This window comes from Chiloscyllium plagiosum, chromosome 17, assembly GCF_004010195.1.
Source record: "Chiloscyllium plagiosum isolate BGI_BamShark_2017 chromosome 17, ASM401019v2, whole genome shotgun sequence".
NCBI lineage: Eukaryota > Metazoa > Chordata > Chondrichthyes > Orectolobiformes > Hemiscylliidae > Chiloscyllium > Chiloscyllium plagiosum.
This window is the reverse complement of record NC_057726.1, coordinates 57,311,873-57,324,675: the sequence shown is the minus strand read 5'-3', so window position 1 is coordinate 57,324,675 and position 12,803 is coordinate 57,311,873. Positions and strand designations below refer to the sequence as shown.

The 12,803-nt window shown below is 46.3% G+C and overlaps 1 protein-coding gene across 4 annotated transcripts in view; it reads right to left on the bottom strand.

The window, feature by feature from the left end:
* Nucleotides 1–1,656: 1,656 nt before the first annotated feature.
* Nucleotides 1,657–12,803, bottom strand: part of LOC122558516 (receptor-interacting serine/threonine-protein kinase 2-like) — a 36,609-nt gene continuing 25,462 nt past the window's right edge. For 2 of the 4 annotated variants that reach the window (XM_043707190.1, XM_043707189.1), the window contains exons 9-13: nt 11,431–11,469; nt 10,377–10,415; nt 8,010–8,048; nt 5,150–5,188; nt 1,657–2,526 (exon numbers count right to left, since the gene is read on the bottom strand). In XM_043707190.1, the coding sequence (XP_043563125.1) occupies nt 2,237–2,526; nt 5,150–5,188; nt 8,010–8,048; nt 10,377–10,415; nt 11,431–11,469 (446 nt within the window). In that variant the 3' untranslated portion in view covers nt 1,657–2,236. The remainder of the gene's footprint in view (nt 2,527–5,149; nt 5,189–8,009; nt 8,049–10,376; nt 10,416–11,430; nt 11,470–12,803) is intronic. The other 2 variants (XM_043707192.1, XM_043707191.1) reach the window with 2 other exon arrangements.

The following is a 12,803-nucleotide window of genomic DNA, read 5'->3' as shown; positions in this document are numbered from 1 at the left end:
GCGTGATTCTACACAAGGGAATAACAAGGCACCTCACAATACACCCAGTCCTGAGTTTCTTGCTGGAGCCAATATCTGCTCAAACTTGGCCAACTGCCTTCAGTGCCTCAACAGAACTTTAAAATGGGGACGTGAATATAATACAGCAAACGATGCACGCCTATCTAAAAAGGAAGGGCTTGCATTTCTCGAGAGCCTCACTATGTACTGAACATGCCAAAATGCTTCACAGCCAACTGATTCCTTCTGAAGTACTGACTCGTGGAAGCTGGCCATCGATCTACAAAGGACCCACTCTCAATCAAGGGAGGGAGGAATACTGACGACAATACTGGGTCAACACTGCCCTTTTCCCAATAACGCCATGGAATATTTTCTGTTATTGGAAAGGACTGATAAGAGCCCCAATTTGACATCTCACCCAAAAGACAGCATCTCTAACAATGCTCTGCAGTCCCAGCCTTGATGTGTCTGATTTATTGTCACGTGTGCCTAAGTACAGTGAAAAGCTTTGTTTGCGAGCAATACAGGCAGATCATAGCAAGCAAGGGCACACAGATCATAGGGTGATTAGATAAAGTGAGGCATTCAGGTTACACTACACTGGAGGTGCACAAAGCAAGATCACAGTTAGCAAGATCAACATTATTTGAATTAAAGAGTCCATTCAGCAGCATAATAACAGCAGGGAAGAAGCTGCTCCTGAACTTGTTGGTGTGGTGTTCAAGCTTCTGTACCTTCTGCCTGATGGAAGAAGTTGTTGGAGATCAATACCGGGGTGGGAGGGGTCTTTGCCTTTCCATGGCAGCAAACCATGTAAATGGAGTCCATGGGTGGAAGGCTGGCTTCTGTGGTGGTCTGGGCTGTGCATACAACCTTCTGTAGTTTCTTGTGGTCCTGTGCAGAGCAGTTGCTGTACCAGGCCGTTATGCACCCAGACAGTACGGTCTCATCTGTAAAAGCTGGTGAGGATCCTTACGGACATGCCGAATTTCCTAAGCCACTTGATGGCCTTCTTGACCATCGCATCCAAGTGGGAAGTCCAGGACAGATTGTCGGTTACTCTAAGGAACCTAATGCTCTTTATCTCAACCTAATTAAAGAGTCCATTCAGCAGCATAATAACAGCAGGGAAGAAGCTGCTCCTGAACTTGTTGGTGTGGTGTTCAAGCTTCTGTACCTTCTGCCTGATGGAAGAAGTTGTTGGAGATCAATACCGGGGTGGGAGGGGTCTTTGCCTTTCCATGGCAGCAAACCATGTAAATGGAGTCCATGGGTGGAAGGCTGGCTTCTGTGGTGGTCTGGGCTGTGCATACAACCTTCTGTAGTTTCTTATGGTCCTGTGCAGAGCAGTTGCTGTACCAGGCCGTTATGCACCCAGACAGTACGGTCTCATCTGTAAAAGCTGGTGAGGATCCTTACGGACATGCCGAATTTCCTAAGCCACTTGATGGCCTTCTTGACCATCGCATCCAAGTGGGAAGTCCAAGACAGATTGTCGGTTACTCTAAGGAACCTAATGCTCTTTACCCTCTCAACCTCAGTTCTGTTGAGAAAATTGGGGGGGGGGGGATGTTCCCCTCTGTTCTTTCTGAAGTCAGTTCTTTAGTTTTGCCGACATGGAGAGAGGTTGTTCTCATTACACCATGTCACCAAGGCCTCTATCTCCCTTCTGTATTCTGACTCATTGTTGTTGGATGCCCTACCATGGTGATGTCATCAGCAAACCTACAGAGGTGTTCGTTCGGAATTTGGCAAAACAGTCGTGGGTTTACAGGGAGTACAATAGGGGGTTGAGAATGCATCCTTGGGGGGCCCTAGTGTTGAGGGTTATTCTGGAGGAGGAGCAGTTACCTATCTTCACCGATTGCGGTGTGTGGGTCAGGAAGCTGAGGATCTAGTTGCAGGGGGCAGTACCAAGGCCTAGGTCAACACATTCCCTGAGGAGAGACTATTGCCAGCTGAAACATTACAATTCCTTGAAACTGTTTACAGCCAAGAGAAGGTTGGAGGAAAATTCCACAAAACTTCCATTAAGGCCAAGCAAGCATGGCATCTTTTTCTTACCTCATTCACATGTCTTATTGGAAGTTATGTGGAATTTCCCTCCAAGCTTCTCTTGGCTGTAACACAATTTATAACACAAGACTCAACATCCATTTGATGTGAAACAAAAATACAAAGGAGTTAAAAATGTCTTCTACAAGCTCATCAGAAATGAGGGCAGACAGCAAGTCTAAGACCCTGTCACAGTATCATCCAACAAGTGCATCGCCACATCGGACCTCTCCATCATCTTAAGATTCTTGAATAATGCTTGTCGAGTGGCATGTTTCCCCTGCTTCTGTATCCACTTCTGAAACATCTGGTAAGCTTTCTCCTTCAAGCCTTCCATATCACAGTCAGCATCAATGATACAGATATCATTGTCGGTCAACCCCAACTTTCTGCCAATCATTTTCCAGTCTTTGTTGACCGAGATGGCTAATATTATACATTCATCTGAATTGGGAATGGAGAAAGGGCCTGCAAGCAAGGAGAGAGATGAAATCTAAAACAGGACAGAAAGAATCCAACAAATAAACTTTGCTATGATCCTAAATATTGGTAACCCTGGACAATTGAGATCTCGTTTGCGAGATCATGTGTTTTTATATTTTAATGTGGTGGTCATTCACTGAGACGTAAACAGATTTAATTCCATGAAAGAAAAAAATGGCAAAATAAAACAAAGCTATCAAAATATAGATCAGTTTAAAATAACTTAATTACAAAATGAAATGACATCTCATCTATTCCTCAGCACCATAACTTGACAATTTCTATTCTTTTTGTTCAACTCAACTAATTCTTCCCAATTTTGTCCAGTAAACTCTGAAGTTCAAAGTTATTCTTTTAATCACCTTACAAGGATACTCACAAAACTGAAAGCTTAAGATGTCTTAATCATTTAATAGTCTGCTGGTTTCGAACCAAATACTCCCAGTCTGGAATTTGCACAAAGTAACTCCCTACAAAAATAACTTTATCCCTGTAAAGTTAGCTGTTCTCAAATCCTTGGCCACAGTCATCTCTTCTCTAAAAACTACTCAAAAGCTTCCAATCTCTGGGCTTTGCTAAGCTAAAGTTATTGAGTTACCCTAAACAAAACAAGGTAATAGCCCTAAATGTCGTCATGGATATTGCAAAAAGTCACTAAAGTCCTACCAGACCAAGGGGCTGTTCTCTCATTAGAGAGAAACAACTGGTGGTGGTTTAACCTGAGCATCACCATGCATCAGGTGAGAGGGGAGAGGTTAAAAAGGAGAGTCCTTCATGACAACCTCAGTCCTGGAGAGGGAATTGAACCCACGCTGGTGGTATCACGCTGAATCACAAACCAGCTGTCCAGCCGACTGAGTGACCCCTGCAAAGCTGAAGGAACAATGCAGGCAGTGAGACTCTTGAGCATTCTCTGCTCTAAGGTCACGGGACTGCAAAGAGCCGTGCCAAGCTGCGTTGTGTATCTGAAGGAAGCACCTCGCTGATCCATGTGTCACCCAGTCAGTGGGCTCGAGACAGCCCAGAGCCTCTGAGTCAACATGGCAGAAGATGGTGAGAGAGGGGGGCTCCACTCAGAGAAGGGACGTGAATGAGCTTTCTTCCAGCGCAGGGTCACAGTAAAATGTGGTGCGCTTTGCTACATGAAGGTAGTATTCACTCTTTGCATTTACGTGGCACCTTTCACAACCTCAGGATGCCCAAAACTACTTTACAGTCAACAAGGTTCCAACGAGATGTAGCCAGCAGTGTAATTTTAATAAATACAACTCTCAATGGACCCCTAACCCCTTCAGTTCCACCGGGTAGCAACAGCCTTTTCAATGGAGCCCTGGCCCTAAGGGTACCCACATCCTGTGAGGTGGGAAGGGCTTGGAGACAGGGGGGAATGGGGGTGGTTGCACATGCTGTTCAGCGATAACAGAGGTGAGGCATCTGGCCAATGTGCCCCAATCAGTCCTGCCTCACCCAGGGTTCCCTTGTTGGAAGCAGGCAACGGTCCCACATCTGGTGAAACCTGGAAACACAGACACTGGCTCGAGAGGTGAATCCCAGAACTTCTTTTAAATTAAATTCTCAGGATAGCTCAGCTTTTTAAACAATAGGTTTAAAGTCTGTCTGTGTCCCAATGCTATGTCAGATGGGGTGTGTGAGAGGGTGCGTGTGTCGGTGTAAGTGCAGGGGGGTGTATGTGTGTTCATATGAGAGACAGCTTGTGTATGAGGGAGGGTCTGCATGGGTGTGAGAGTTTTAGGGGTGTGTGTGTCTGTCTGTCTGTGCATGTGAGTGTATAGTGTAGTGAGGTCACCTGTAGTGTGACATAAACCCAAGATCCCAGTTGAGGCCATCCCCATGGGTACCGAACCTGGCTCTCAGCCTCTGCTTGACCACTTTGCATTGTTGCCTGTCCCGAAGTCCAACTTGGAGGAAGGTCACCTGAAGGTCCAAGGCCAAATGTCCTGACTGGAAGGGAACATTCCTGTGTGGTGATTGTTGTGCGGTGTCCATTCATCCATTGTCATAGCGTCTGCTCAGTCTTGCCAATGTATCTTGCCTCAGGGCATCCTTGCCTGCAGCGGCTTCGGACCTACAGGTGACCATCCTCCAAGGCATTCACAATACACACACCCGCAAACTCAGCCTGTCGCTCCTACATATAAGCTTATGGAGTGAATTTGTTTTTGCAGAATTACATTAAATTTTATTTTGCTGCATGAATCCATGTAAAACTCTGTAAAACTTATACAGAGGTTTTGTCAGTCTGACATAGCATTGGGACACAGACAGACCTCACCCCTATTGTTTAACAAGCCGAGCTATCTTGAGAATGTAATTTAAAAGAAGTTCTGGGATTTACATATCAAAGAACAGAAACCAGCATATCCCATTCTAAAAAATGAAAGTTTTAATCTAAGATTGTTTACTGTGTCACATCTCCATGACACTGGACTCCTTTGGCTATAAATTCTGTGAACAGGATCATAATGCCCACAACCACTTGATGAAGGAGCAGCACTCTGCAGGCTAGTGCTTCCACACAAACCTGTTGGATTATAACCTGGTGTTGTGTGATTTTTAACCAGTCAGATGGTATAACAAAATTACTCACGCTTTACAGTTTCCTCTTGGCTGGTGTCCTGCCTTGGTTCTACAAAGAGAGAAAAAAAACTTTAAAAAATGTAAAAATCGCTATTTTGTTTAACAGCCTCAATTCCTGATCCTTACTAGGGCACGTGGTGAGCGACCTTGCTGTTAACAACAGAGAGATTGTTCAGGATCATTACCCCCTCTGTCTCTCAGCTCATTCACTGTCAACAGCAGGAGGTCTGCTGGCTGTTGGGCTCAGGAAGGCAGCACTGCTCTACGCTCAAGTAACAGCTGGCCAGGCTCTGACATGTAACTGCCTGATACCAAAGAATTGCTTCAAATCATCACTTGCCCCATTTCGCCCGCTCAGCGGGAGACTTGTCAAAGAAAATCCCAATGACCCTGGCCTCTGATTTCCTGGACCTTTGACATAAACAGGTAGAACTCTGAGATGGGGGAGGTTTGGGGAGAGGGTAATTTCTTGACATGTGTACCCAGCATGCACCAGGATAGCAAAGGCAGGAAATCCCATAATCCAATGGCCTGAAATCAACCAGATTTCAGACAAATGCACTGCACGTCAAGCTCCACAGTCCCAAAGGCAGTGTAACAGGCTGTACTGGTGCAGGGTGGCAATGAGATGCCAACACCTACCATTCTTAGAATCCCTACAGTGTGGAGAGAGGTCCTTCAGCCCGATAAGTCTACACCGACTCTCCGAGGAGCAATCCACCCAGACCTATTCACCTACCCTATTTCTCTATATTTCCCGACTAATGCACCTAACCTACACATCCCTGAACACTATGGGCAATCTAGCTTGGCCAATTCACTTAACCTGCACATCTTTGGACTGTGGGAGGAAACTGGAACACCCGGAGGAAACCCACGCAGACACGGGGAGAATGTGCAAACGCCACACAGAGAGTCGCCCGAGGCTGGAATCGAACCCCAGTTCCTGGTGCTGTGAGGGAACACTCCTGTCCCTAGCTCCCCTCGAGAAGGTGGTGATGCTGCCTTCTTGAACTGCTGCAGTCCACTTGCTGTGGACCCAAAATGCCATTAGGGAGGGAATTCCAGGATTTTGACCCAGTGACAGTGAAGGAACAGTGAGATGTTTCCAAGTCAGGATGATGAGCAACTTGGAGGGTAATTCGAAGATGGTGGTGTTCCCATGTCTCGGTTGCCCTTGTCCTTCTGATGGAAGTGGTCGTGGGTTCGGAAGATGCTGTCTGAGGAGCTTTAGTGAATTTCTTCAGTGCATCTTGTAGACGGTGCATTGTGGCGGAGGGAGTGGACCCTTGTGGATGTGATGCCACATCAGGTGGGCTGCCTTGTCCTGGATGGTGTCAAGCTTCTTGAGTGTTGTTGGGGCTGCGCCCATCCAGGTAAGTGGGGAATATTCGATCACACTCCTGGTTTGTGCCTTGCAGATGGTGGACAGACTTTGCGGAGTCAGGAGGTGAGTTACTCGTCGCAGTATTCCCAGCCACTGACCTGCTCTTGTAGCCACTGTGTTTGTGCGGTGAGTCCAGTTGAGTTGCTAGTTAGTGGTAACCCCCCAGGATGTTGATTGACAGTGCGGGACTCCATGATGGTAACACCATTGAATGTTAAAGGGTGGTGATTAGATTGTCTCTTATTGAAGATGTTCATCGCCTGCCAATTGTGTGGCACAAATGTTAGTTGCCATTTGACAGTCCAAGCCTTGCTATTGTGCAGATCTTGTTGCATTTGAACTGGCCTGCTTCAGTGTCTGAGGAGTCATGAATGGTGCTGAACATTGAGCAATCATTGGCAAACACCCCCACTTCTGACCTGATGAAGCAGCTGAACATGGTTGGGCCGAGGACACTACTCTGAGGAACTCCTGTAGAGATGTCCTGGAGCTGAGATGACTGACCTCCAACAACCACAAACATCTTCCTTTGTGCCTGGTATGACTCCGACCAGTGTAGAGTTTATCCCCTGAAGCCCACTGACTCCAGTTTTGCTAGGGCTGCACTCGGTTGAAAGCAGCCTTGATGTCAAGGGCTGTCACTCTCACCTCACCATTGGAATTCAGTTCTTCTTTCCATTTTGGACCAATGCTGTACTGAGGTCAGGAGCTGAGTGGCCTGGTGGAACCTAAACTGGGCGTCACTGAGCAGGATATTACTGAGCAGGTGCTGCTAGATAGCACTGTTGATGGACACCTTCCATTACTTTCCTGATGGTCGAGAGTAGACTGATGGGGCAGTAATTGGCTGGGTTGGATTGGTCCTGCCTTTTATGTGCAGGACATACCTGGGCAATTTTCCACATTGCCAGGTTGTTGTAACTGTGAACAGCTTGGCTAGGGGAGCGGCAAGTTCTGGAGCACAAGTCTTCAATACTATTGTTGGAATGTTGTCAGGGCCCAGAGCCATTGCAGTATTCAGTATCTCCAACCATTTCTTGATATCACGTGGAGTGAACTGAATTAGCTGAAGACTGGCATCTGGTGTTTTGATATGTTTGAAAGGGAAGAGAAACAGTATATGTTTTGGTCGATAACTTTAGCAAGTGGATTCATATCCAGTCCATGCTCAGTACCACAGCAACCAAAACTGTTGGAGGTTTTTAACTTAAAGGCACCTCATGTGTGACTGATCCTGCCCTCATTTGATGCTCATAGTCCAGCAGCATCATTGAACAATGATCAGAAACCCCAGCTGCTTTCGGGTCCATCTCTCCCTGCTCCCAGTTCTGTTGGTATTGTGGGGAGACTAACTGCAAGCCTAAGCTGTAGGCTTCCATAGCCTTCTGTACCCACCTTCCATTGGGCAGTAACTGGCCAATGAGCTGCTAAACTATTGGGAACACTCCAATGAGACTCAAAAGAGAGACAAGCGTTGACTCACCAACAGCTCTGATGGGCCCATGCTGTTCCTTAACTCTTCCTAAACAAAATAGGCAACAGTTAGCAAACAGAACTAAATATTGTAACAAGAATTTATCTTAGAACAGCAGGATCTCTGTATTCCTGAGCATGAGGACACTTTAAGACACCGATCAAATCACTTCCGACAATATCTGAACCTGTACAAGCCAAAATCATGAGTCCCTACTGCTACCAGGTGGTGACCCAGTGGAACTGCAGAGTAATGTTAGAAGTTGACATATTCACTAGTAATTGGACATTCACCAGCACCATTCACAACTTTGCAGATATTGAAACAGTCCATGTCCATAAGGCAGCAAGACCTGGACAGACAAGTAGCAAGGAACGCGTGTGACACACAAGTGCCAGACAATAACCATCTGAATCAAACCATTAGATTAGATTACATTACAGTGTGAAAACAGGCCCTTCGGCCCAACAAGTCCACACCAACCCGCCGAAGTGCAACCCACCCATACCCCTACATTTACCCCTTACCTAACACTATGGGCAAATTAGCATGGCCAATTCACCTGACTTGCACATCTTTGGACTGTGGGAGGAAACCGGAGCACCCGGAGGAAACTCACGCAGACACGAGGAGAATGTGCAAACTCCACACAGACAGTCACCTGAGGCGGGAATTGAACCCGGGTCTCTGGCGCTGTGAGGCAGCAGTGCTAACCACTGTGCCACCGTGCCGCCCAGAACCCTTGGTCCTTGATGTTTAGTGGCATTATTAACCCACTCTGTGGGAAGTACTCAGGCCAGTCCAACACCCCTGCCTGATACCCCAGCAAAATTCCTATCTTCAGGCAATTCTCCCAGTCCCTTCTGAGGATCATGATGGAATCTGCCTATTGTACACTCCCACCTTGTGCATTTCTGATCCTGACCCTCATTACCCATCGCTTCCTTGTTGTGTCATTTCTCAATTATCTTACTATTTATTTCCTGCTTCTCAATCCTCTCATTGTTGGAAACAGTTTCTTTCCATTTACTCCGTCCAACCCCTCGTGACTTCCATCAAATTGCCTCTCGAGCATATTCTCCCCGTATCTGCGTGGGTTTCCTCTGGGTGCTCCGGTTTCCTCCCACAATCCGAAGATGTGCAGGTCAGGTGAATTGGCCATGCTAAAGTGCCCACAGTGTTAGTGTTAGGAGGGAAATGGTCCTGGGTGGGTTACTCTTCGGAGGATCAGCATGGACTGGTTGGGCCGAAGGGCCTGTTCCCACACTGTAAGAAATCTAATCTAATCTAATCTAACTTTCTCACCTCCAAGGCCAGCTTCTCCAGTCTCTTCATGTGACTGAAATCTGCTGTTCCTTTAATAATTCTTGTCAATCCTTCCTGCACCCTTTCTAAACTCTTCACATCACTCTGAGAGTGAGATGCTCACGTCACACAGTGTAAAGGAAAGAATTAAACAACTCTCTGGTCAGACCCTGTTTGTAAAGCCACCTTAAACTTAGTCACTTATTTTCCCATTCACACCTCAAGGCAGGGTTGCCAGTGGAGGGGATAGTAGATGATGACAGGCTATTTGAACATGGTGGGCATCACAGGCAAGGCTTTTCTAGTCACCACCAACCAAACAGTGCAAATCTGACCTCCTGGGTTTTAACCATATTGCCCACACTGTGTACTGCAGTGTAGCAAGGTTCCTACCTAGGGGCATCATCTTGCTGAAGTATCCACTAGTGTACATATATGTGCACACATTATACACACACACATACACATGCAGGTACGCAGACACATGCGCACACACAGGTGCACACATTATACATACACACACATACACATGCAGGTACACAGACACATGCACGCACACATGTGTACACATGCAGGTACACACACATATATACATATATGCAGAAACAGGTATGCAGAAACATGCGCGCACACACGTACACATGCAGGTACACACACGCGCACATACATGTAGGTATGTGGACGCATGCGCGCACACATGCATACACATGCAGGGACACACACACATGCAGGGACACACACAGATACATGCAGGTACACACACACACACACACGCAGGCGCACACACACAGACACATGCAGATACACACACACACACAGACGCATGCAGGTACTCAGACACACGCGCACACACACGTGCACACAAACTTACACATACAGTGAACGCAGGTCAGAAATTGTGACGAGAAACCAAGAGCAACTTCTCTGCTACCAGTGAGGATCAGCTTAAGCTGCACAGATGGGAGTTTGAAAAGTCTCCAGTTCAGGGTGAGGGGAAACTTAGGGAAATGTAGTTTCAGAGGCACTCAAGAGTCACTCTCTGTTTAGACAGAAAGTGAAGCACTGACTCACCATCAACTTTGACGGGCCCATTCTGTTCCTGAATTGGTTCTAAACAAAACAGAGAACATTTAGAATCAGCACGAAATAGTACAAAACAACAAGTCATCTTTGTACAGAAGGATGTCTGTGTTCCTGAGTGGGAGGACACTTTTAAAACAAAAAACAGATCAGATTAGTTCTGACAGCACAGTTTTTGGTGGTTTTGTACAATCTAAAATGAGGTAAGACAAAGCTGGGTGGGAGGGTGAGCTGTGAAGAGGATACAGAGATGTTGCAGTGTGATTTGTGTAAGTTAGATAAGTGGGAAAATGCATGTCAGATGGATAAATGTGAGGTTATCCTCTTTGGTTGGCAAACAGAAAAGCAGATAATCTGAATGGCACCAAACTGTGAGAGGGGAATGTGTAACTCAAACACCAGTCACTGAAGATAAGCACAGAGGTGCAACAGGTAGTAAAAACGATAAATGGTACAGTGGCCTTTGGAATGAGAGAATTCAAGTAGAGGAGCAGGGGTGGTTTTGCTGCCATTGTACAGGCTCCTGTTGAAGACACATTGGGGTTATTGATTGTGCAGGTTTGGTCTCCTTATCTGAGGTAGGATGTTCTCTCTCTCGAGGGAGTGGACCTAAGGGTTACCAGATTGTCGGGATGGTGGGACTGGTGCAGGAGGAGAGGGTGAAGTGGTTAGGATCGGATTCACCGAGATGACGAGAAATGTCTTCACCCAGAGAGCGGTGGGCCGGTGGAATTCAAGGCCAAAATATTGCATGATTTCGAAGAGGAATTAGATATTGGGGCTAAAGGGATAAAAGGAGAAGAAGGGGAAAGCAGGAACAGGGTATTGAATTGGATGGTCAGCCATGATCATATTGAAAGATGGAGCAAACTGAATGGGCCAAATGGCCTCCTCCTGCTCCCATTTTCTGTTTCTGAGCCTCTAGCGCTACCCAGTGCTGACCGAGTGGAACTGCAGTGTTGTGTTGGAAGTTGGTGTATTCACTGGTAATGGTGAAAAGCATTCACAACTTCACAGATATTGAGGGAGACAAGCACTGACTCACTGACAAAGTTGATGGGCCCGTCCTGTTCCTCTACCGGTTCTAGACAAAATCAAGAACAGTTAGCAATCTGCACAAAATACTATCACTGAACAGAAGGATCTCTGTAGTCCTGAGTGTGAGAATTCCTTAAGACACAGATCAAATCAGTCCTCACAACACCGGTTCCATATAATCATGAGCCTCTATTGCTACCTGGTGGTCACTCTGTGGAACTGCAGCACATGATCAAATCAGATAAAATGAGGATTAGTCCCTTCAAGGTATGTGCAAATGAGAGGTTTTGAAAGTCCCAGGGTTTAGCATGTAATTGTTTTTCCAAAAGTACTCACATTTATTCACACTATATACAGTGAGCAGTCAAATGGCTATCCAGAACTGTTAGCAGTCAAAGCACTACCGATGAGGGGAGAGGCCATTTTGGATTTGGTGCTCGGCAATGAGCCAGTACAGGTATCAGATCTCATGGTGGGACAACACTTTGGTGACAGTGATCACAACTGTCTAACATTTATCATAGCTTTGGAGAGGGAAAGGAGCAGTTACTGAGGGAAGTTATTTAATTGGGGAAAAGGAAATTATGACACTATCAGACAGGAGTTGGGAAGTACAGATTGGGAACAGTTGTTCCACAGAATGGGCACAACAGACATGTGGAGACTGTTTGAGGTGCAGTTGTTGCAAGTGATACATGAATTTGTTCCTCTCAGACAGGTAAGAAGGGGTAAGATTAAGGAACCTTGGATGATGAGAACAGAGGACCTTCTCTCAAAAGGAAGAAGGCAGCTTATGTAAGGCAGAGGAAGCAAGGATCTAGCACAGCTTTAGAGGATTACAGGCTTACTAGAAAGGAGCTCAGAAACGGACTGAGGAGAAGCAGAAGGGGGCACAAAAAAGACTTGGCAAATAGGATTAGGAAGAACCCAAAGACATTTTACTTGTACGTGAGGAATAAGAGAATGATCAGGGAGAAGGTAGAACTGATCAGGGATAGCGTAGGGAACTTGTCCGTGGAGTCTGAGTAGATAGGGGAAGCCCTAAATGAGTTTTTTGCTTCAGTTTTCAGTAAGGAAATGGACCTTGTTGTGAATGAGAACTTTGAGGAGCTGAGATACGGTCTTGACCAGATCAAGATTGATGAAATAGATGTGCTGGAAATTTTGGAAAACATTAAGATTGATAAGTCCCCAGGGCCAGACCAGATTTACCCTAGGCTGCTCCGGGAAGCGAGAAAGGAGGTTGCTAAGCCGCTGGCAAAGATCTTTACCTGCTCACTCTCCACGGGAGTCATACCAGAGGACTGGAGGGAGGTGAATGTTGTTCCTCTTTTCAAGAAGGGCAATAGCGAAATCCCTGGCAATTACAGACCAGTCAGT